The 25,020-nt window shown below is 39.7% G+C and overlaps 2 protein-coding genes across 5 annotated transcripts in view; one reads left to right on the top strand and one right to left on the bottom strand.

Annotated features, from left to right (window-relative positions):
• The window catches only part of tnrc6ba (trinucleotide repeat containing adaptor 6Ba), a 27,072-nt gene extending 6,828 nt beyond the window's left edge, over window positions 1-20,244 (bottom strand). The window contains exons 1-16 of one of the 4 annotated variants that reach the window (XM_077201067.1): window positions 19,977-20,244; window positions 18,745-18,832; window positions 16,299-16,320; window positions 14,201-14,551; window positions 12,109-12,135; window positions 9,183-11,984; window positions 8,004-8,168; window positions 7,004-7,176; window positions 6,833-6,904; window positions 6,322-6,528; window positions 6,072-6,191; window positions 5,656-5,790; window positions 5,433-5,540; window positions 2,377-2,575; window positions 304-465; window positions 27-194 (exon numbers count right to left, since the gene is read on the bottom strand). In XM_077201067.1, the coding sequence (XP_077057182.1) occupies window positions 27-194; window positions 304-465; window positions 2,377-2,575; window positions 5,433-5,540; window positions 5,656-5,790; window positions 6,072-6,191; window positions 6,322-6,528; window positions 6,833-6,904; window positions 7,004-7,176; window positions 8,004-8,168; window positions 9,183-11,984; window positions 12,109-12,135; window positions 14,201-14,551; window positions 16,299-16,320; window positions 18,745-18,801 (4,768 nt within the window). In that variant the 5' untranslated portion in view covers window positions 18,802-18,832; window positions 19,977-20,244. The remainder of the gene's footprint in view (window positions 1-26; window positions 195-303; window positions 466-2,376; window positions 2,576-5,432; window positions 5,541-5,655; window positions 5,791-6,071; window positions 6,192-6,321; window positions 6,529-6,832; window positions 6,905-7,003; window positions 7,177-8,003; window positions 8,169-9,182; window positions 11,985-12,108; window positions 12,136-14,200; window positions 14,552-16,298; window positions 16,321-18,744; window positions 18,833-19,976) is intronic. The other 3 variants (XM_077201069.1, XM_077201068.1, XM_077201070.1) reach the window with 3 other exon arrangements.
• Window positions 19,242-25,020, top strand: LOC143710118 (putative endonuclease 4). Its single transcript, XM_077201073.1, has 8 exons — window positions 19,242-19,565; window positions 21,099-21,273; window positions 21,622-21,831; window positions 22,030-22,209; window positions 22,321-22,452; window positions 22,624-22,728; window positions 24,654-24,783; window positions 24,877-25,020. The coding sequence occupies exons 2-8, from the start codon at window positions 21,105-21,107 to the stop codon at window positions 24,941-24,943; spliced, it is 993 nt and encodes a 330-aa protein (XP_077057188.1). The 5' UTR covers window positions 19,242-19,565; window positions 21,099-21,104; the 3' UTR covers window positions 24,944-25,020.

Raw genomic sequence — 25,020 nt, 5'->3', positions numbered from 1 at the left:
ATGTTTAGATGTGAATCACTGTTTACCTGGAGGCCAGCTAGATGTGCCAGTCTTGGTGCCCATCTTGTTTCCAGGACTTCTGTGCCAGTGATCTGATGGCCCTTGAGGAGGCACACCTAAACCCTCACCTCCCAGCATCTCATATTGGGAATATGGGGAACCACCTCTCATTTTGAGTGGAGCAGCAATAGGACCTATATATCGGAAGAAAACAAGCACTTACAGTCAAACTTGTATCAGACTTTGTAAATAAACTCCTTTGTATAACTCAATTTTTTAGGTGTCACAAAAAAAGTAATGGACCATTTTTATGGAGAGTGCTATCAGGAGGTGAGGGGGATGGGGAATGACCTTCCATCATCCACTTGAAACGAGACTGCTGCCCCCCACTGTCTTTAAGCCCAGCTGGGCCACCAACCATGGGACCCAATTCCAGACCGGAGAGGCTCACTCCAGGCCCAAACCCTTCAAGACACAGAATGAGACAGAAAAAGGCATATAACAAAAAAAAAAACACATCAAGTTCCCACATGCATTGACACTAGAGGTCGATCGATATATAGCTAAGGATGATACAGGGATTAAAGTGAAAAAAATTCTTCTGACCGAAAATTTTTTTCAGGGCCGAGTCATATTCCTTTAACTTTATTTAAATAGTTGAGACCAATAGCGTTTTAAGGGGAGATGTTTTAAACCACTTTAATATTGCCAGTTTTCGTATTTTAAAAGCTTTTTAATTTTAATCTATGAAAAAAATGACTTAGCTTGACAAATAATCAACCATCTACATAACTTTTCAGTGCATGTTTTTATTTATCTTATAAGACCAAACAATGCTAAATTATATTAATATATAGTTTGTTCCATTGCAAATCGTTTTGGCTGAGGGGAAAGTGAAGTTTCATAACTTTATATATTTAGGCTATTTAACTTTAACTTTGTAGCCTATTAGAGAGCTGACTAATGTTTGACTGAATTGTTTGCTTTATTTCTCATTGCATAGCTTCTTATAGCCTACCTATTAGGCTACTTATACTTTTATACTGGATATTATTGATCATTAAAACTGACATTTAACAAAAAGAGACAGGGTTGTGTAATGTTATATAATCTAAAATATATAAAATATTCTTTATATATTTTACTATGCATTCTCTTCACTGTATGTGTACATGCATAATAAAATAAAACGATACAACCCTGTCTCTGTTTGTTAAATGTCAGTTTTAATGATCAATAATGTTTCATATTTTTAAAATGAAAACAAAAAGAAGGGTTGTGTTTTATATTTCGTGTTGTTAGAAATATATGCAGTTAAGATAATCAATGTGCGTTGTCTGAACCACATTTGTGTGGGCATTAATATGTTTATGATAATATGTTCATTTATAAATGAAAAGAGGTGTTTTGTATATATTTTGTTTTATTGTTGATGAAAAGAGGCAGAGTTGTATTTTATACCATATTTCGTTTTATTGTTGCCTAAAATATACACAAAGAGATAACCGGAGTAGCCAGAGCATGCTGAGTGACGCGATCAAGAACGCAGCTGTTCCATTTGCAGAATAACCGGACTCGTGTCCTCTCGTCCTCGGCAGTTCGTTCTCCTGAGTCGAACTTGGCAAGTGCAAAGTTTGCGTACCTGGTATTGAGAAACGGCCAATATTGACCCGGGTTCTGTTTTCTATCATGCGCCGTGCACGTTTGCGATGACGTAGGCTAATATGCACGCAAATGCACCAGGGTTCGATAGAATCAAGTTGAGAGTGAAACCAGGCCAACGCTGCGGGGGGCGCCGGGAACAAACGCGCACGGATTCGGACCGCAGTGAACCAGCTGTAGCCTAGCCTGACATACACTTCTCCAAAACTAAGATTAATTGACTGAACACGGAGCAGCTTTTCTGTGAGTGGGAATTGAAAACCCGGACTGGACCATAAGCGAAGTGATTACAGAATGCTTAGAGTGGAGAGAGGAACGTGCTTTCGCTCCAATCCAGGCTTTATCACATCCCCCTCAGCAGCGTGAATACACATCGTCTTTCCTTAATTTAAGACCTATTCAAACCAAAATTAAGACATTTATCACACTATTTGAGAAATGAAAGCCTATTTACGGCCTTAACATTATGAAAAGTGAATTTAAGACATTAAGGACAGACGGGAACCCTGCAATTGACGGAAATCCGTCATAGACTCGCTGCAATTAACGGAAATCCGTCGTAGCTACGGAGAACTTTAATCCCTGATGATATATCTGCTGATATTTAGCATTTTGTAAACTAACGTTTTTTTTCTGTATGGTCAACAAGTGTCGGAAGACCTTATCGGAAAAATGGATATGAAAACGATATGAAAAATTCATATCGGATCTCACCAGAATAAGTTCCTTGTGATTTCTGATGCAGGTCTGCAACAGATCCTGCCAAGCCAGGGTGTGAGATGGCGTCCGACATTGGCATCTTTGGGCCACTCACACCAAGGTGAGAAGGAGAAAGTTTGGAGCCGCCCCCTGTACCTCCCAAATGTTGCTGCTGCTGTCTCTGCTGCTGAAGAACAGCCATGATTCTGGCAAGCTGGAGAAAAAAAAACTGATTTAACAACAGCAGCAATTCTTAGACAACTCATTTTGTTCATATGTCCACAACTGTGGCGGGTTAAACCCCAATCCTCATTTCATTTTCACTAGGGATGCTCCGATCAGGATTTTTGCAGCCGATACCGATAGCCGATTTCTTGTCATGGTGATCGGGCGATACCGATCCTGATACCGATGCTTAATATAGGCTACTTAATATAAGACAAAGATAAATACAAACAAAATTGAGCAGTCTGATACAGCCCACAAGGTTTAATTGTTGTCCAATAGTAAACTTTGGAGGACAACATAAAATAGAGAAGTCTGATGTAACTTAAACCTTGTCCAATACAAGTCTGGGCAGGACAAAATTAAATGAATAAATAATTTAAACTCCTAAAAGAACAAATTGGAGTAGTTTGATGCTACTCATTAGAAGGGATGGGCATTTCAAGCAAAAATAAAATTCGAAGATGGCTGGGTATTATTCGAAAATCGCACCCCTCCCCGTTATGTACGCACACATGCATGTATAGGCCACACACGAGAAAAGCGGAGTGGTCTGACATTTAAATATAACTTAAAAACGTAAATATACATTTCATATTTGTTTTATATAATATAATGTTCTTTTTTTATTTCATCTATGTTGATTATATGAAAAAGGAACCGCATGAGATGGGTAAGATAGGATCATAAGATGCCCAATATATCAGGAGACATTTGGAGTGGGTCAGACATGATTTTGACCACTTAATTAAGTTTTGTGGAAAGCCATTCTTTAAAGTGAATTTCGTTTTGTAAAAATTGTATCTTAATTTCAATCAATGTTTCATCAACCAATTGTCTGGATTTAATAAATAAGAAGCGAAATATAGCAGACAATATAATAGGACACGGAGGCGCCCGCGCGTGAACTGGAGCGCGCATAAATGAACTGAAACTAAGCGTATAAACGACATGCCTCACAGACCTGAGCTTGAAATGTCTACTTTAAAAAAACAAACAATTCAAATCGATAAGAAATGGGCTACTCTCTGCTTATAGGCTAATCCGTAAGAAGTGAGCATTTCTCTCTATAGGCGCGTCCACTATGCGAAGATGGCGTCAACATCGCCAAGTGTATCTTTGCAGCCAGAAAACACTAGTTTATTAATAAACAGCTAAAATGTATCAGGCTGCACAAACATTACTTTTGCCTGTTCTTTGTGGAAGCTTTATGCATGCGCTTGATATGCGGAATATGCAATATTACGATAACGCTCATTATGGTTTAGTATTGTCTCCCATATATATATTTAAGTAATTAAATTAATATAAATATTAAAATAATATAATGTGATTAGACTAATGGCTTAAATGAACTACTCTTAGTCAACTAGAAGAAAAAAAAATTTAATCGTGCACGGGCAGCCCAATTTATTTCACATATTTCCTAACCAGCACGTCAGTTTGGGCGTTCTGAGCGAGCGGGCTGTGTGGACTGAGCGAGCGAAGTAACTCTTCAGAAAGGCGATCTCTCTGGAGGACAACGCTCCTCCACATGAGATTCCTTTGAAACATATATGGCAAGTAGCTAATTTTTTCATTGTTTCCCGACACATCAAAGTAATTCCAGACCGGTGATGACATGACTGCCAAATCATTTAAGTCCCCACGCATCATGTACCTTATTCTCATGTTTAGACGTAATTGTGATCGGTTTGTGAGATCGGCCAAGTTTAGTGAGTACCGATCGAGTCATAAAATGTGATTATTGGCAGACACCGATCTCCGGCCGATCGATCGGAGCATCCCTAATTTTCACATTACAAATCTTGCAATTTGTTCTGCTATGCTGTTTGACTTCAAACTATAGCATCACCCCGTGTCACAAATCCACACAAATATTGAGTCTTATAAATATTGAGTTTATATGGAAGCAAAAGGTTGTTTGCCAGTCTAAAAAAAGTTACTTGAATAAGTAATATAACAGTATACAAGCTGCAATGAGTCCAAAAATGCACAAATCAACATTCCAAATTATTTGTGTGATCATATGCATGCTACCAAGTATTAACAATCTTTTTAAACATATGGGGTATTGAACAATATTATTTATTGACTATACAGAATGAAGACTATGATAAGCAGCAAATAGTAACTAACAAAAGACAATTTCTACTATATTTTGAGTTATACAAATCAGACCACCTTACAAAACAGACTCTTCAGCTCTCTAAAATTGCTATATGAAGATGTAAAAAAGCATTGGGCTATATGGTAACATTGTAAATGGAGAATTATGTATGTTAGACCAAATTGAAACCAGTACGTAGAATATATAGTTGAATAACAATCGTAATTACAACTTGTAAAATTTTCTGGAGAGCTCTGGAGATTTCTAGGAGCACCTGAATGCTGATTTTAGAGTAAAAATAGTTAAGCAGTTATATTTTGGCTTAAACCTATAATTGTCTATTATTAATGTCTTTGTGCAAGAAAAATAAAATGATAAAAATGAAAATAAATGACAGATATACAGTTTAATGTAGCTAGCACAGAGTTACTATCTAATGCCCCTCTAATTAAACTATACATTAATCAATAAGGCATTTGCATAAAGACTGTTACTTTTTGTATTGTGATTTTGTCTATTGCTTACTCATATTTCATAGATTCATTTTGGCATTAACAGTACTGCCATAGAAACAATTCAGAGTCCGAGGAGTAGAGTATACTATCCCGGGTTGTCTTCTAGCAATTAAGGCAATTACTCTTCCTGTGAACGGACCCAATTAAGTTCTACTACCTTTGGCAGTAACTAGTCCCTTGGATACTGACCTGTTTGCAAAAAAAAGAGGTGAAGACCGTACCTGTTGGGGGTCTGCTTGTTGACGTATGTTTGGGGGGAATTTGCGCTGGTTCTGCAGCAGCTGCTGCTGCTGTTGCTGCGGTTGCTGTTGTAGAAGCAGTTGACAGGCCTGCAAGAAAGCACAAGTCAAAACTTCAAAAGAAAAAACAAACCGAACTCTAGGGAGTGTATTGTGAGTCTGGCCTAATAGATAAAGTACTGTGCATGCAACGGGAGTTACCCACCAGCTGGAACTGAATATGAGGGGGATAGATGCTGCTGAGCATGGCGATGTGCTGTGGGGAAAGCTGTGGAGTAAAGATGCCTCCTCCAACACCTCCACTGGAAGGAGGAATCTGTTTCAGCACAGAGCCTGGCACCTGCAGGACAAACTAGTTAGTTCTATAACAAAGACCACTTTTGACTTGGTCTTGGCCAGCTGCATTCCTTTAGTTGAGTTTATCTTAAAAACAATGTGAAATCCTATTGCGCATAATCAGTGCACAGTACTTTTGAGAATTTTTTTTTTTTTTTTTAAACCTCAACAAAATGTCCACCACTATATTGGCCTGTCTGTCAACATTTTTCAAACATTTTTCTGTCAACAGTTGTGCAAACTACTGAAGTAATATTAAATAATAGATACAGTATTATCAAGTACCTGAGGTGACAGGAACTGATGAGGCACTTGCGCTCGTACTGATGGGTTGATGGGCGGCACCCCTGGTTGGTGCCTGGACTGTGCCATCCCTCCACCGCTACTAAACAACTGACCACTCGCCTAAGGAAAAAGATAGAGGGATGGAAAAACAGTTAATCAAAGTGACCGCAAAGATCCGGATTAAACAGGTCAATAAGAAATTAAGGACTAACGAAACACCATTAACAGAAACATAAGGAGATGCAAACACCTTGTCATAGTAAGGCCCAGGTTCACAAGCCCCCACCTCTTTGGAACCAGGTGAACGGAAGACTGCTCCTACTCCCCCTCCACGTCCTCCTTTACGCATCTCTCCATTGTACTCATTCAAGCCCATACCACGCTTCTCTCCTTCCATTTTTTTGTCCTGTGGAGGACCAGGGGCCAGATCCAAGGAATGACCACAGGGGTCCTCTCCCTAATAACAAATCTCCACATTGGTAAACCTCATAAACCAAACTTTACTTAAATGTGTTGATAAAGATGCATGATATCTTAGTGAGCAATATACTATTCACAAAATCTCTGAAAATTCAATGATTATTAAAGCTAGCAATGAAAATATAGCTGATAATTTAAATCTTTTTTTAAGCCAAAATTTGTATCAGTGCATTCTTAAAATGTTAATAAAATTAGCAATTTCCTACATGTTTATTTGCAAAAATGTAAGATCCTAAAACTATATTATCTAAGACCAATTTTTTCCCCCCATAGTTTCTTACCAGAACCCCCATGTTTGAAAACTGTCTTGTCATTGGGTTCATCCAAGAGTCTCCTGCACCCTTCATGGAGCCCTGAAGAAAATTAGATGGAACAATAAGTAAATAGTAAGCATAAGCAATTTAAATTGCAGATCTGCATGAATATTGAACCTAGCCTGACCACTGACATACCTTGTTGCCCTTCTTTGCTCCCCAGCCTCCAGAGTTGTAGGAGGAGCTGCTGCCTTGGGAACCGGCACTGTTCCATACACCACCACTCTCATCCTCCTCCTCCCAGCTGGAGTGACGTGAAGCACTGACTGAGCCCTCTCCTTCACCCCAACCTTCTTGCATAGACTTTGAACCTGTAAAAATAAAACATCCCTTTATTAGGGCTGGGTGGAAAATCGATTCTTAGATGCATCGCGATGCGGATGTGGGCGATTCTGAATCGATTCATAAATGTCAAAAATCGATTTTCAAAAAAAAAAATATATATATATATATTTCTAGATATATATTTATAATAACGTAATATTGACGGAACGCAAAAGACGGAACTCTGAAGCGCAGAAGTGCAGTGCCCGGACTTTCTGTGGCGTGTGCACATAACAGAGACTAGATGGATGAACGCAAAATCGTTAAAAGCTGAGTTGTGGAAATATTTTGGCTTCTATGAAGTTGAATGGTGGAAAGGAGCTGGACAAGAGCCACACTAGTTGTAAGCTTTGTAGAATAAAACTAAAACATTTCGGAAACACGACAAATATGAGAAGCCATATGACACGTTTCCACCCAGAGGAGGAAAAACACTCGGCTGTACCAGTCGTTGTTATATTATTGATTTACTACAAGTATGCTGCTAGTTCAGGCACACATTTATTTTCCTGTTGGTTCTTTGCAATGTTAATAAAATATATAGTACGTTAATTCTTTATGGGTCATTACTTTGTACTTTTAAAGCAAAGTATTTATTCACACACACACAAAGATTCAGATAATCGATAATCGCTTTAGCATCGAATCGCAGCCCTCTGAATCGTAATCGAATCGTGATTCGTAGATTCTTAGTAGATTCCCACCCCTACCCTTTATGCAGAAGTATGCATACATTCAGGATCAGGTTTAATTCAAAACACATTCATTTATTCAAAACACCATCATCACTAGGACAAAAATGATCCAGACTCACCAGACTTCACTGGATTGGGGGAGGGATCCCCCCAACCTAACGCCTTGCCAGTGTCTTCAGGGTCACCCCAAGCAGTGGGCGCATTAGTAGGTTTACCCCACGCTGCAGTACCGTTGTCCACACATGGACTGGAAGGAGAGCCACTACCTCCCCATCCAGAAGAAGCTAAAAGATAAACAAAGGAAATGTTTTAATAAATACAGTTCTATGTTATGCTACATGAAAGCAAAACAATAGGGGCTTTCGCAGGGTGGTTCCCCGAGAACTAATGGTTCCCCTAGGAACGTTTTCCTGATTAAATTTGCACCGACAATAGGAACTCTGAAGTGACATAAGCCACGCTTGTTGTTGTGACTTTTATTTTGATGGCGCGGAGGACCTTTATTTTGATGGCGCTGAGAAAGCCAGAGGCTGATCACATAGTGCTGATCAAATTCTCTGTGTTCATTAGTTTAAGATCTGTCTAACAATCCTGTCTATATCGTTATTAGAACTGTTATACATAGAAAGGAGACACTAATGAAAAGTTATTAGTGTATGCCGTGTGGTTGATATCCAGTGTTGCTAGCTGAGCAGAAATAGATAATCATGTTTCGCTTGGTGCCCTAAAAGTTGCATTGGATTTTCTCCTTAGCGTAAAGGGTAAGAGGTCCATCTATCACAATTTTCCATGTTCGTAGAGTTAGTTTGTGGAGTAAATATATTGGCTATAATCTGTGAGTTTACACAGCTTTTTTAAAAATGTCGGGTGCTGGTGTTTCGCGTGTGCGTTCGGCCAATCAGCGTACACTAACGTCACTGGTAGTTCCTATAGTGCTGGCTTAGACCCTACTCTTAAGTAGGAGCTAAATTAGTTCCTCCAAAAGGAGTTCCTTGAGCTAAAATCATTCCTAGTTCCTGCGGTGCGAACACGCTAAAATCCGGGTACTTCCGCCTCTAGTTTTAGGAACTATGAAAAGCTTCCTCCGGTGCAAAAGCTCTTAAAGATCATATCTAATGTCACTCTTTTCGTTCTTCAAAATATCAACCTAAATGACTGTCCAATTTTCACCTTCTACTGCACTAAATATCCATTTCATACCAAAGGAACTCTTCTCATTAGGTATGACCGAAATTAAAAATGCAGCTTTTTGAGGAGTTTTCACAAAGGGTTAAAAAAGCACTGAAAATGTGACTTACCTATTCCAGGCCCCTTGTTTGTTGACTGTGCAAGGTTCATATCCCTATTCCCGAGGCTTGCTGGAATTCTTGCAGGTGGCTGCTGTTGCAGGGTTGGGGGCCCCTGCTGAGGGGGCACTGATTGTGCCTGGCCAGATGGGGCATTGTTCTTATCCCAGAAGTTAACACTTTTGTGGTTGATGGGGTCACCCCAAGCAGATGTTCCATCATCAATCTCCATTTTCCTGCTGATAGACTGTGGAGAAGGCTCCTCCCAACCGCTGGGCTCTGAAGTGTCTCCAGGGCCACTGGAAAGTTGGGGTATAGGCCCTGAAGTCCACCCTGAACTTTGGCTCTGGGGTGAAGGACCTGCCGGTCTTCCCCAGCTTCCTTGCAGGGCCCCCGTTTCTACTGACTGACACTGCTGAGGCTGTGATTGTTGTTGCTGTTGCTGCTGTGCCGGGCCTTTCTGCGAGGCCAATTGGCTGTTTGGCATCTGTGACGGGTGCATCTTCCCACCCCAGCCTTGGTGAGATTTTCCACCCTTGTCTCCACCAACCCCTGTACCTCCAGCTCCCCACGTCCCTCTAGAAGCTCCCTCATCCCAATTACCCCATGTACCCACTTCTGAGTCTCCACTAGTACCTCCACCACCCTTCCCATCCCCCCAACCCCCACTGCATGTTTTGGGCTCATTATCTCCCCAGTCATTGCTGCCTCCCGGGCCCCAATTGCCTGCATCCACCCGTCCAATTTCTTTCCATCCACCTGTTCTTTTATCCTCCTGACTGTCTCCCCAGCCACTTCCTCCAGTTGATGGAGTACCCTGTGTTTGGATATCTCCCCACCCGCCTGATGAGCTCCCAGCTTTACGTTCTCGCCACTCATGTCCCTCACTGTCCCAACCTTTCCCTGGGCCTTCTGATGAAGCAGTCCCCCCCCAACCCCCAGATGGCTTGCCCTGCCCACCAGCTGAACTACCTCCTCCACCTCCAGATTGTGAGACACCAGGGTTTTGGATATTGACACCCGAGGGTGGAGGGCCTCTGGCATGCAAAGAAGAGCTGCTGTTGCTACTACTGTTGTCCCAACCTTCACGTGAAATAGCGGATGGTCCGAGGATGGAGTTTGAGTTCAAGTTGGCATTAAGTGTTGCACCTTGGAGCAGAGGGGAGGAAGATGGATCAGTAGTTGAGGAGCGAGTAGAACCAGAGTACGGTTGGGCGTGGGCAGGTGCACTCATTGTAGATGAGGAGTTTGCCCCACCTGGTGCTGTTGCTCCACCGCCTTTCTCCAAATCCCATGCCACATTCTGACGGATTTGCGTCTGACCCCAACCAGAGTTGGACAGCACTCTGGGGTCCAGGTCAGACCGGCTAAGCAGATTCTGTAAGGCCACATCAGGGTTGGGAGGCTGATGAGTGCGGTGGTGGCCATGACGCTGATTGCCAGTTCTGGAGTTTCCTCCGCCACTGGAGGATGAGGTACCTCCCCCACATTTGCTACCCTGGCCTCCCCACTCACTCGAGTCCCCTGTTCCTACATTCCCAACTTCTTTCTGATTGTCCCAAGCTCTTGTCATAGTTGAAGGTGTGGAGGTAGAAGTCGTCTGGTTGCCGACACTACCACCGCTGCTGCTGCTGTTACTGCTCGAGCCATTTTTCCCATCTGGATTGCTGACACCCCCAACCCCACTAGACGCCCCCCATTCCCCAACCAACATATGGTCCCCACCCCACGCTCCCTGAGATACCCCGGGGGTCTGACCACCACTTCCTTTTCCCCACGCACTTGCCCCTGTCAAATCTTCTCGATCGTCCTGGCTGGCAAAACCCCACGCCTTCCCGCTTTCGGTAGACACAGAGCTCCCCCCTGCTCCATCCTCCCAAGATTCAGTCCTTGAGGCACCCGTTTTGGAGTTCGGGGGGAAAGGCTGAGCTCTCCATAATGATGAGCTGGTGGAGGAGGAAGAGGAAGCTGAGCCATCCCCTCCACCTGTGCTTCCACAGTCCAAATCAGCCCCCTCTGCCACCCCTGTGTTTTTTGGTCCTGCTCCTAGTTCCAGTGATGCGCCACCCCACTCTCCACTGGATGGCTCTCTGTCTCTGGATTGCATTTGGTGAAGTTGGTGCTGATGAGAGGCTTGATTCACAGAAAGAGAGTTGCTGGCAGACAAAGATGAGCTTTGGAGGGAAGAGGAGCCCCCCTCTGTTACAACTGTCCCAGCCCCTTCCTGTACCAGGGCTGGCCAAGCAGAGGGATTGGCATTAGGGGTAAAATTGGCACCTGGAATCCCACAGCTGACACCAAAGGAGCTATCAGAGCTCCCTGGGAGAGGGACAGCTTTGGATATGGGGGGCAATGAGCCTAGTGCTACTGCATTCCCCCCTATGAGTTCATGGGAGGATGAAGCCCAAACACTACCAGACTGCATACATTCATTGGGTGAACCAGAGGATGTGGGTGGGGAGGGGCTGCCGGAATTGACTCCTTTCCTCCCATTCCCTCCTCCCAAAACTTTCGCTTGCTGCTGGATATGCCTCTCACCCCATGAGGCGCTGCGATTCAGAAACCCACTACCGTCTGCACCTCCGGTACCTGCTGTATCCCCCGCCTTTGACCCATCCCCAGCAGCAATACTAGGCCATTCCTCCAGGTCTGACCGGTCCACTATCACCTTTTCCCTGCCCTGAGAGAGGGGTTGGCTGCCAGAGCTGGTCCCCCACATGGAATTTGCATAATTTGAAGAAGCAGCGATTGATGAGGAGGATGATGTATGGGGCAGTGAGAGAGCAGCTGGACCCAAAGAGCCCTGGTTTGGATCTGTAAACAAAATACAAAACTCTTTATGAACCTGCCAGACTATTTTCTATATGTAAATAAACCAAACCAAACCAATGTTATACAAACAGGGATAGTTCACCCTAAAAAATCATCAATCACTCACCCATGTGATTCCAAACCTGCATGACTTCTGTGAAACACAAAAGAAGATATTTTGAAGAACTGCATTCTCATGAATTTTCATTTTTGGGCGAACTATCCCTTTATAGATGCTGTAAGTGAGTAATTTTGCTTAAATTCTCTCTTCAAAGATATATTAGCAATTCAGATCACACACAATTATTTGCAGGCAAAAAGTGCTTTTGATTTGCTAGTTTTCTGATTGACTAAAAAAAAGTGCAGACCACTCCCCCTGACTATTTAGTGTCATTTAAACAGCATAGGTTAGTCTACCAACATCTCAGGTAGCATAGGATATTTTATGCAGAGTATTCAAAAATATGTGCTTAGAGCCTATTTTACATATATCCTCTGTGCTGCTGCATAAAATAAGTAAGCTTTTAGAAGACAAGAAGACTAGATATCAGGGTTCTACGCTAAGGTTTTTCCCAAGGAGCACATGTGCTCCTAAATGAAAAAATCTAGGAGCACAAAAAGACATTTTGGAGCGCAGTGAAAAATGTTCAAGTAACAGAGTTTAACAAACTGTTTATTATATATATATATATATATATATATAAACACAACATGTGTGCTCCTTCTCTTTCTGTTCAACTATGGTGTGAAACCGTCGTTTTGATGCAGAAGTATAAATCACACTTTACAATCACTTTAGTAAAACAGAACAAGGGGAACGTGTTGCTCTCAGGAGGAGGAGCAAATCGGCACACCAGTGAATCTGCATCTTTCACTGCAGAGGCTTTTCTCCACAACATGGAGGAGAAACTGAGAGTATTAGTATTTACTAGTATTAGTCAACTAAAACTAAAAATAAAACAATTTAGATGACTAAAATATAATGGGTTTAGATCAATTGTAATGCATTCATTTAGAATTTCTCTAAAATGTCCAAACCCATATACTCCCGGAGAAAACATCTATTAACCTGTTAATATGAACGATTTTAAAGTTTGAACATGCAATACATATACAGATTTAACTACTGTGACTTAAAAAAAATCTTAAAATTAAATAAAACCACTTTTCCTAAAGTAGAATAGTCTTCTTTCAATGAATGATATATGCTTTCTTTATAACTACTTGCATACATCATTCTTTATTATTTCAAGCAGCAGACATATTTATTTGTATGAATGAAATATAATGAATCTTTATTAAAGCTATTAACGAGCAGTGAATGCTTTTCTCTTTTTCTTTTGTTGCTTGATAATTAAGGACACAGACTGCATTAGGTTTATTACTCACTGTCACTTTAAGACATCGGATCATGTCCAATGACATGCGGATCCATTTGCACTGATGCACATCCGATTCACTCAAAACTGTTTAAGACTTAACCGACACAGTTTACTGCTGCGTCCCAATTCGCATACTATCCGTCCTAAATAGTATTCGAAAATAGAATACTCTCCAAAACGGACATTTCGACATAATGTTGTGTATTTGTCCATTCAGACACGAAAGAGAGGTAAATGCAGTCCTCGCGCGTTTAGTGTGTGTGTGTGTGGCTGCGCGCTTCGAGTCGAGTGTGTGCGCACAGAAAACTATGCGTCGTCGTCACTCTCATTCAGATCTATATGGCTGCTCTACTCATTCTCCCAAACGTTTACATTTTTTAATATTTCATGAGACATGCAGCGCATGTGAACCCGTGTGCCGCTGGTAGAACAGCAGCACGTCCCTAATACTACAGGACAAATATGCGCATCTACAAACGCAGGACATCAGTTCTGACTGGATCGCTTCCAAATCGTCACTATCTAACATTTTTGTCTAGTTTTTATTCGTTGCCGGGAATGTCAATAGATTTTCGTCATAGTTTTTGTCATTCAAAACCAGTTTTTATTTAGTTATCTTCTCGTTTTCGATTATGGTAGGTTGTAGTTACTCGCACATTGTGCTCGTAAATCATTTTTCCGGTTCGCACGGATCAATTTTTAGGGGCATATGCGAGCAAAATGGTCGCACTGTAGAACCCTGGATATCATGAAGTACTTTTACATGCACAAGTATATAAGTCAGGTATAAAGTTACACCATCTCTGTTATTAAAATTATTCAATTGATGATTCTTACCTGAGGCAGAAGCCACTGTTTCATTGGGGCTGTCCCCCCCGCTGTTGCCTCCCCCCACCAGCATGGAGGACAGTGGTGGCTGGCCCCTCTTCAGTAGCACTTTCTGGTCCGGCAGGGAACGGAATCGAGGGGGCACTTCACGGGGCATGTAGCGCTGGGAATTCTGTGTTCCGGGGGAGGGCTGTCCGTTGGCCACCGCCGGCCGCTTAGCATTGTTCCCACCCTGAGGGAGGGCGCCAGCAGCCGGGGTGGCAGCGGATGGGGTTGAAGAGGGGACGGGGCCAGGGCTGGGGAAAGTTGAGTTGGGGGTGGCAGGAGACTGTGCAGATGGAGGCTTGGTCAATTCTGGCACTGTTTAGTGGAAAATTTAGGAGCAAATGAGAGCAGAAATGCAGAAAAACTACATTAAGGTAAAGGAAAGAATAAATGGATTTTACACATAGCTGACACACTTTTTCATTTCATGTTTGTTTGCCAGCACAATGACACATTGTCTCTGTAACTTTCAGGATATCAGCGCACAGTACAAACAAAAAAGATGAAAATAAAACAAACATTAAAAAAATGCCAAACCTATCTTAGATAGTTTTCTTTCATGCAACATATTAAGAGCTTGATCTCTGTCATACATAATTTAATAACAGGTCTGGCATCTTCTTTAGATAAAATTAGGGGAGGAAAATCTTGACAGATCACTCTCGGATGACACATGGGACCGTACCCACTCATCAATGTGTGCTCGGCACTCACTTTTTCAGTTCAAAGTAGTACAAAGAGCACATGTGAAAAGTTAAATTAGTTCAAATGTTCCTTGGTACTAGTCCCATGTGTAACATATGTCAATGTGCTGAGGATTCACTAGTTTATATATTCAGGACATTTCTTAAATTAAGGTGCTTTGGCGATCTGCATTTGACACTCTTTCAGCGGTTCTCCACACCGGTTTAGAGCCAGACTAGCCTGGCAAGCCAGACCTATCAAGATGTTAGGTCTGGGAACTCATAATTGGCATACCTCAATTCGAGGGGCGGGATAAACAGTTGTCTTTCAAATTCCCTCTGCACACAATATGACAGAGCTACAACCAACCAGAGCAACGAACGGCTGTGGCTGAGTGAGTCCCATGCGTCTTCCCACCAGCGGAGCTAGTTGATAGGCCTCTATTAAACTTTTGCCGTATCCGGTCGTCAAAACTCCGAACACATCTTCCTTTTTTTAAGAATGACTTAAGTGACGTTCTCTTAACTCCAAGTCATCCAGATTCGCGGCCAAAGCCGAAAGACCGCTGTTCGCCAGCATTATCTTCTTTGTTTTCAAGTAACAGATCATCTATGGAAATCACGCGGAACCGTCACAACTCTACTGTCATTATGTTAAGCCCGCCCACCAACTCTACACACGATGTGATTGGTCTGACCAGAGCTTGGTTTTTCCAGCTCGAATGCCAACTACAACTAGCTAGACCACACTTTGCTGCAAAATATTTTTTGCTGCCGCTAGGGTGCGTCTAGATTTCTAGGCTAGAGCCAGACGCCTTGGTGGCATTATTTGGAGCTGCCCCAGAAGAGTCACGGTTACTAACATCAATGTGTAAAGTCTTTGCTTTTTGTTCCTTGTTAGTATGCAGAGCAATACTACTAAAATGTAAGGAGGCTGCTCCACCCACTCACACCCAGTGGATCAGAGATATAATGTATTGTCTTTGCTTTGAAAAGATAAGGTACTCATTAAGAGGATCAGGAAAACAATACCTTGATTATTTCTAAATAACGCCTTATTATTGAATTCGTTTCTCTCTATGGATAACAAACCAGTGTTTTTTAATACATCTTATTTTTTGTTACTTTTTACATTGAGTGTGTGCACCTATATACATATAGAAGAGATTTCATGTGTGTAGGCATGCATGTACTACTTTCAATTTTCAAATATTATAGTAATCATTGGTCAGAATGGATGTAATCCCACGGATTTGTTGGTGAGGGTCGGGGATAGTTTAATCTAATTTGTTTTGAAGAACTAATTTTAAAAAACTTTGAGAAATAAAAATCCCAAACTATAACAAAACACACTTAAAAAGACAACAGAATGTAGTTACCTTTATTTTTTTGCTCTGCAACCTGAAACAAAAGGGTGAAAAAGTGTCACTATTGATGATAATGGATATTTAAATTCTCAAAGTACAGAACAATGTTTGCTGGGCTGATTCTTGGAATGTATTCATTCATAGATTTGTGCCAAGCAGATCTTCATGACAGATACCATGATGCTATTGAATGACTGATTCTGATTGGCTGCTGATTATTTTTCTATAACTATTTTAGCTATTGCAAAGAGCATTAAAGGGTTAGTTCACCCAAAAATTTGAATTCTGGCATTAATTACTCTGGCATTAATTATTGATATTTTTGATGAAATCCGATGGCTCCATTTGCAGCTATTTATTTAATTAAGGCACAAAAAGGTAGGAAATACATCGTTAGAATAGTCCATGTGACTACAGTGGTTCAACCTTAATTTTATGAAGCGACGAGAATACTTTTTGTGCGGCAAAAAAGCAAAATATTGACTTTATTCAGTAATTTCTTCTCCTCTGTATCAGTCTCCGACGCGTGTTTACGGGAGCACCACGAGGTGCGTGGTGATGAAAAAAAGGAGCTGGAGTTCTGACACATGACCTATAATTTTTTCTTATAGTTTATTTTTTTAGTTTCATTTGATGCCATTATGAATGAAGTTAATACTCGTATACATTGTGATCATCTGTATGTGTATGTAGTTATTGTTCTGTTATGCAAAGAATAATAAAAAATACAAGCAGAGGAAGACGCACCCGATGTCACTCATGCGCTGTGGTGCTCTTGTGAACGTGCGTCGGAGACTGATACAGAAGAGAAGAAATGACTGAATAAGGTCGATGGTTTTTTTTGGCGTACAAAAAGTATTCTTGTCGCTTCATAAAATTAAGGTTGAACCAATGTAGTCACATGGACTATTTTAAAGATGTCTTTCCTAACTTTTTGGGCCTTAATTAAATGAATAGCTGTAAATGGAGCCCCTCTGAGCTATCAGATTTCATCAGGAATATCTTAATTTGTGTTCCGAAGATGAACAAAGGTCTTACGGTTTGGCACGACATGAGGGTGAATAATTAATGACAGAATTTCATTTTTGGGTGAACTATCCCTTTAAGGTCTATTCACACCAAGGTAGATAACTATTTGGGATGTGTAAGACTAGCCGACAAGTCGATTAAAAGATACTGCTGCTGCTAGTTGACTTGGAAATACTAGTCGTTTACTTCTTTTTGCACATTTAATGTTTTGCTTTATATTTTTTAAATATACTACGTTTAAATTACCATTACGTTAATGTTACATCTTAAAATTTAAAAAGTGTGTCTGCAGCGGAAAACAAACTCATTTGATTTTACCTCAGATTCTGCAAGCGTTTTTTTCTTTTGTGGTGCTCGCAGTAGGTTCGAGAAACTTCCACTCAGAAGATGAGCAAGGTGAAGCAGTATTTTGAACGCCTACGTAAAACTTTTCCATTTTCTTCCATATTATGTCAAACTAGTCTATAAAAATTAAGCTTGCTTAGGTCATAGGCTTGTTATACTACTGGTTATGAGGGACAATAGTATGAAATTTTATATTGGATTAAAGGAGAAACATTATGAATGAAACTTAGGCTACTTGACACTTGAACAGTTGCAATATCAACATCCTAACCTATAGATGGCAGTACACATGAAGCTTTTCTTGCAATTTTGCTGCCCATCATTTTTGTTTTCTCACCACTGTTATTTTTGTTGTCTGTTGTTTTTGTTATTGAGAGGAAAATGCACAGCAAACAACAAAAAAGACCTTCACTGTAAGTAGATCATAAAATTAATGTTTATGGTGCATTTAGGCTAGCCTATGTATTGAGTTTGTAACTTCATTAAAACAATATTTGAACTCCATAACCTCAAGACATATTGCTTATTTCACATATTCTCAAACCAGCATATCACAACGAGCATTCTGTATATTGAGCTAGTGGAGAGGAATATTCAGAAAGGTGCTCTCCACTATGGAGGCCGCTACGCTCACATTCTCTGGAATAAACTAAATATTATCATCCGTTGGTGTGGACGCTAATATAGTTATCATCATCTTTATAGTTATCATTCTTGGTGTGAATGGCCCTTTACAGCCTACCAAAGCAAAAGTACAATAAGAACGAAGCAAATAAACTACAGAAAAATAGAATAATATGACAATTTTAAATGTTCCAATAACTGCTTAGTTCAAGCCTACATCACTAGTTCCAATTCGCTTTGAAAAACTAGTAACGGAGGCTCGGATGACTTTCAAAAAATTTTTTTAAGTCAAATCAGTGATGTGAGAAAGTAGTTCTACACACGAGCTGAAAAATTGACTCTGGGACACTGGTTATTGAAAATTAATGCACACCTGCCGCATAAATTACCATCACAGTGCATTCATTTACTATAATTTTACAATCCAAAATAATTTATTCATACATAATATAACAAATACCTTCTGTGAGGTTTCCCGTTTCCTTTTATCTTCCTTTTTCCTTTTCTTGTCTTCCATGAACTGCTGTTCCCTTTCCTGATGCTCCTTTCTACAAACGATATGGAGCTCATTATACTGTTTAAAAACAATATGGTTCAACTGTAAAACCTTCTCAATGATATAACGTTATAGACCTTTTCTGTCTAATCCGGAGTAAGCAGTACCAAAGATCGGTAAAATGTACAGTTTTTGATGAGTATCACCTTCAACCAGTCCAGGCACTAAGAGGTGCTGCCTTGTTACCAAACGCATAACAGCATGAGACACAACAGCGGCACCATTCACATGATCATAACATCACAAATCACTGTATACGTAACTTCGAAGGAATGTTGGTTATAGGGTCAACCTGAGTTTGCGTGGGTCATGTAATAAATCGGATGCCCATTAAAATCATACTGTGATCGTCGTAATGGGAGAAACTATTGGTGTAATCTGTCTGCGAGCCTGCAGTTGGCAGGCAGGGCAGCTTCGGACAGGCGCTCCCACCCGCCCATTTCCTCCGGTGCAATATACGATAATACATGCATTACATTCCATGCGTCAGCTATCCGAACGATTCGTGAAAAATCAACTGTTTAAACGGCAATAACTGACATATTACGTTACCTCGTAAGCTTTAGTGGTCCTGCCAAATCTTGTTGCCGAGTTAACTTAGCTAACGTTAGTTTGATAGCAGAAGAAAATGACACCCTAACCGTAACGTTAAATCTGGTAAGTTCGTTAAATTCCCCCTGAAGCCGTCGATTAATTGCATACGGATAGCAACACAAATCAAATGGGTAAGCAACCGTCAAAACAAGACATGCATAAATAAGCATTTAATCAAATATAGGGAGCAACAGCAATAGACTATGAGTCGGGATACATTCATTGCCCACCAAAATCATAAAGCAAACTCATATGTGTTTTCATTTAATGCAATCATTGTCCATATCAATTAGTACAGACTAAATAAAGAGTATGTTTTTACGACCGACCAGCGGAAAGCTAAACCTGCAAACAAGTAGATGCTAACTAGCTGGCTGGCTAATTTAACTAGCAATCGAGCTAGTGGCTAACAGATGTCGACGAGAAAAAACTGTATCACACATAAATACTTTCATGCCACTGCGGTTTTTCAAATTCATATTACTGCCATTGGTAGCAAATAACATTTTATATAAGTTGTTTTTTAAAAACAAAGCACTTACCTCAGGAATTACATGCACCGCAGCTAGTATTCTAGCTACAGCTAAAGTGCTTAAGTGCGAATTTCTGGGGTTTGAGGCAACGTGAAATACAATACTCCATCAAAATCGAATAGCTAGTCATGAAAACACTCCTTCTATTGTTTTTAAATATGAAATACGATAATGTAAACGAAAGAGGCGGAATCTATGTTTAAAGCGCTGTAAATTCAGTTGGTTGACGGTCGGCCATTTTACTGCTCGTTGTGAATGTGTGTGTCTGGACAGGTCTGACGGAAGGGGGGCAGCCGAGGGAATTTTTTGACCTTCAATATTAAAAGTCCAATAATTCTTTATTTGGCCGTTCTTATAATTAAACAATGCACTATTTATTGTGAGATCTAGCTCTTTTGGAATGGTTATTCATATATGGTTACATACTGTTTCTCTTTCAACATCACTTAAATGGCTACTTCATTCTATCCTATCAAATTTCACATTATTTAAATATAGATAATGTTTTAGTAAAGGGATGTTCTTTTTTTGTATAAACATCCATTTTTATAATATACAATAAAAAAATTATAAAGACAACATGTTTTTAGAATTAAATAATTTACTTTTATGTTGCCATTGTAAAAAAGCTTTTATCTGAAGCTTTTTCTACCCTCTGTTAGATATATAAAATTGAGGATAAAGTAATTTGTTTACTTTCTTTCTTTTTTATAGAAAGCAGAATGAAACAAAAATAATGTCAAATTCCGTAATGTTAACTTTAACCTTCTGAAATTTCCCACTGAATTTTCCCACTCTTGAGGTCCCTAGGGTCCCCGGATCCAATGTTGAAAGCTCCTGTCTCAGTATCATCTCCAGAGTAAAATATTATTTGAAATGTATAATGTCAGATCACAAATGACCTGCCCTTATATAAAAGAAGCCAAAATCAGTTTAAATCCAGAGTATTTAAAATGTTATAAACAAATCTTTATGTTTTTATTGCACTATAAATCTCTAAGGTAAACTGCACACCAATTTTTGGTTCATGATTAATAATGTTTTCATCAGTGTAGATTTACCATATTGTATTGGGTTGTTTATTATTCATAGTTTTAAGTATGTCTAATCAGATGCTTATTCTTGACTCAGAAAAATATGGCCTCACGAAGAAAAGGCAAGAAGAGAAAGAATGAGGAGGTTACTGAAACAAAGGAGCTTCAACATTCTGACTCACAACTATCAGATGGGAGCAGCACAGAAGAAGAAATGGCACAGAAAAGAAAGATAAAGGCAAAGAAAATTGGCGCTCACGTCTCAGTGTCAGGTGAGCAAAGATGCTTTATTTTCAGTGCAGTGTTTGTGCTGAATGCATGTCAATTTTACAAATATTCTTCCAAAAATGAAAACGTTGTCATCATTTACTTACCCTAATGTTGTTCCAAACCTGTATGAGTTTCTTTCTTCTGTTGAATACAAGAGAAGATATTTTGAAGATTTTCGATAAAATACTATGGAAGTCAATGGGTGCCATCAACTTTCTGGTTACCAACATTCTTTAAAATATCTTCTCTTGTATTCAACAGAAGAAAGAAATTCATACAGGTTTCGAACAACATGATGGTGAGGAAGTAGTTACAAAATTTTCATTTTTGTGTAAAACTATCTCTTTAAGGAGGAATATGGAAAGCAGTCGAATCAAGTGTGACCATGGGAGGTCATGCTTTTGCCCTTTTCTTGGGCTCCCAGCGCTCCTGGACCAGACCAGCCCTTGATCCAGCTGCAGCAGTTAAATTTCAAAAAGCCTGTGCTCAACATGGCTTCGATCCGATACACATCCTGCCACATGGATCTTATTTGATGAACTGCGGTTCCCCAAAAGAAGGTTTGTGCGCTGACTGTTCCCGCTCTGGTTGTGTGCATCTACCAAATACTGATTATTTAAGGATGAAGCCACAAGTTTGACATATTTAAAAACACAGCTCAGCTGATTTAGTCAATATCTAGTCAATAATGAATACTAGGCTGCATATGTTTTGAATATAAGACTGAATGTCAAATGACTCTGCATGTTGTAATCCAGATGTGTTCAGTAAGAGCAAGTCTATGCTTGTGGATGAGCTGAGTCGCTGCAGTGCACTGGGCCTCAGCCAGTTTAACTTTCACCCTGGAGCTTCTTTGGACTCCAGCCCTGAGAAATGCATGGAGAAAATTGCCCAAGCTATTAACCACGCACACCAGCAAACCCCTGCCGTCATTACAGGTCAACTATACAACCGTGATGATTTGTAGAAAATGTGCGACTCTGTTCATGCTTTCTGGTGAATTTAGCTGGATTGTATTCTTTATTTTGCTCTTTCTTTTCTCTCAATAGTGCTTGAAAACATGAGTGGTCAGGGCAGCACTGTAGGTGGGCAGCTCAGTGAACTGAGAAGCATAATAGACCGGGTGCGTGATAAGACACGTGTTGGGGTGTGTCTGGACACTTGCCATGCTTTTGCAGCAGGTATGGTGTGAAGTCCCATAGATATTACCACAAATTATTTGGAAAAAGATAAGTTTGGTACAAAGATCAAAAGTATGGGCTAACATGACAAACCTTAACTTTTTTGATTTTAAGAGCTCTGCTGATTATATACAGTATAAAGTATTTGAGATGAGATATTCTTCTGTTTAGGCTATGACATTTCACCACCTGGAGGAGTAAAGAATATGCTTGATGAATTTGACCGTGTGGTTGGGTTGCATTATTTGAGAGCCGTTCATTTAAATGACTCTAAAGGTATGCAGCATTCATTTGGTCTTGTCAGTTTAAAGTGCTTCAGGAATGATGTGTTTTTGTAGGCCAAAATCTGAAAACGAATTAAAGGAGTAGTTCACTTTTTAAAAAACTTTTGCTGATAATTTACTCACCCCCATGTCATCCAAGATGTCCATGTCTTTCTTTCTTCAGTCGAAAAGAAATTAAGGTTTTTGATGAACACATTCAAGGATTTTTCTCCATGTAATGGACTTCATTGGGTACCAAACGGTCCAGGGTCCAAATGACAGTTTCAGTGCAGCTTTAAATGGCTTTAAACAACACCAGACGATGCATAAGGGTCTTATCTTGCGAAACGATCGGTCATTTCAAAAATAAATAAAAAAGTTTAAGTTTTATAAGCACAAATGCTTGCCTTGCTCTGTTCTGTGATGCACGTTCGTGACTCCTGTTCGAACTCGTTCATCAAAATGATGAACTTTGATAAAAGATACTTTGTATCTTAAACTCCTTTAATATTTTTGTTATTAATAGCATGTCCGGTTCCATTGTCCTGAAGTCAATGAGGTTTTGGTTAATTGCCTGAATAAAGGTCTGTGGTGAACACAAGTTCTAGAAATTTTCACGTTTTATTCTGCAACATGTACATCAGTATTAAATCCCCTTGAGATTTAACTCATTAAAAAACGTTTTATTGCAATAAAAAAAAAGAAAAAAGAGAAATTCTTCGAAATTTCACATTTTTCAAGAACTACAGCAAAAGCCAGTGTGATGCAAGAAAAAATATTTTTTTTTATCAATATTTAGGAGAAATTTTATTTGAATATATTATCATTAGATGAAATTTATACGAACAAATGAGAATTACCAGTATGAACTCCATTGACATCAATGGATTTAATTAAATTCATTTCAAACTTATAACTAAAAACTATTAATTTGTACTTACATAAACTTTTACTTTAATGTGAAAAAATGTTTATGATGAACAGCTTGAATCTCATTTTCATACTGCAATGGTTCATCAATAGGTGGCAGCTGAGTGAAATGTGGACTTTTTCTTTTCCAAACTGTCTTTCCTTTTTCAAAATAAGACTATATTTGGTCTATGAACATTTGCTCTACAATCACATTAAGACATTCATTTTTTATTTGTCATTTTATTTTAATAAAATGTGCATGCACAAGCATTTTTTAGCCTAAACAAAATGCAACCCCATGTAGGAAGGAAAAAATGTCTGTGTGAGTGTGGGAAAAAGGCTACAGAAGTAATTTGAGACAAATCAAGCTAATAAATGTAAAACAAGCCCCCCCCCCACACACACACACAGTACACATGCATACTTCTACATTTTCTGCCATAGAAAGATATGGTAAAAGTAGTAAGAATAGTATACTAGTATTCAGCAGTTCCGAATTCAGCTGGTTACTAACAAGTGGCTAAATGGGACTATAGAGAATGTCGGGGACATTAAACGTCATCTCGCTGAACAGGAAAATTCATCTACTCACTAGTCCCCTTTTACAGCCTAAAACTAAAACTATCTAACTCAGACTTTTAGGGAAAATGTTTTTGAAAGAGTGATGTTATTGTCATGTGACTGTGGTGTAGTTCATTTTAGTCTACGTTTAGTTTTTTACATTTGTCGAATGTACAGTATTTAGGCTTTAAAAATCATGAAAGTTGTGTTTATTTGTGAAGATTATATTATGAAAAAATGTGTAAATAAATACTATTGGTGTTCACAGAGCTTATTTAATGCAATAATCTAATGCAGGATAAAACTGTGTTGGCCTTCAAAAATACATCATCACTGTAGCACTCTATTGCTGTAATTGGTTGTGCAATGACAGTGTGACAAGTTTAGCCTATGAATATTCCATATATTATATATGTTTAGTAGCATTGTTACTTCTTTTGAGATTGTGTAATTTGTCTTTAAAAGGAACATTAGGCAGCCATCTGGACCGCCATGAAGACATTGGACGTGGCCAAATAGGTATTACTGCTTTCCGAGAAATTGTGAATGAGCCTCGACTGGATAATATCCCTCTGATTCTAGAAACACCCGGTCGGTAAGTTTCAGGTTGGAAAAACAATTTTTTTTTTGGCGAATTAAATGAACCGACAACATTGATTTGCATTTTATCTGCGTCCTCTTTTTCTAGCCCAGGCTTTGAGTATGCTGAACAGATAGAGCTCCTTTACTCCCTTTGTGAAAAGGTGAAGAATTAGACATATGCTGGATGCCAGCCTCCTTGGCACCAAAGGAAGTTATTATTGTAAAGCATAATAAATATTACCCTGATTAA

The sequence above is a fragment of the Siphateles boraxobius genome, unplaced genomic scaffold (genome assembly GCF_051911475.1).
Source record: "Siphateles boraxobius isolate OS27281-9 unplaced genomic scaffold, OSU_SipBor_1 46, whole genome shotgun sequence".
NCBI lineage: Eukaryota > Metazoa > Chordata > Actinopteri > Cypriniformes > Leuciscidae > Siphateles > Siphateles boraxobius.
The sequence above is the reverse complement of the archived record's forward strand: the minus strand, read 5'-3'. Positions and strand labels throughout refer to the sequence as shown.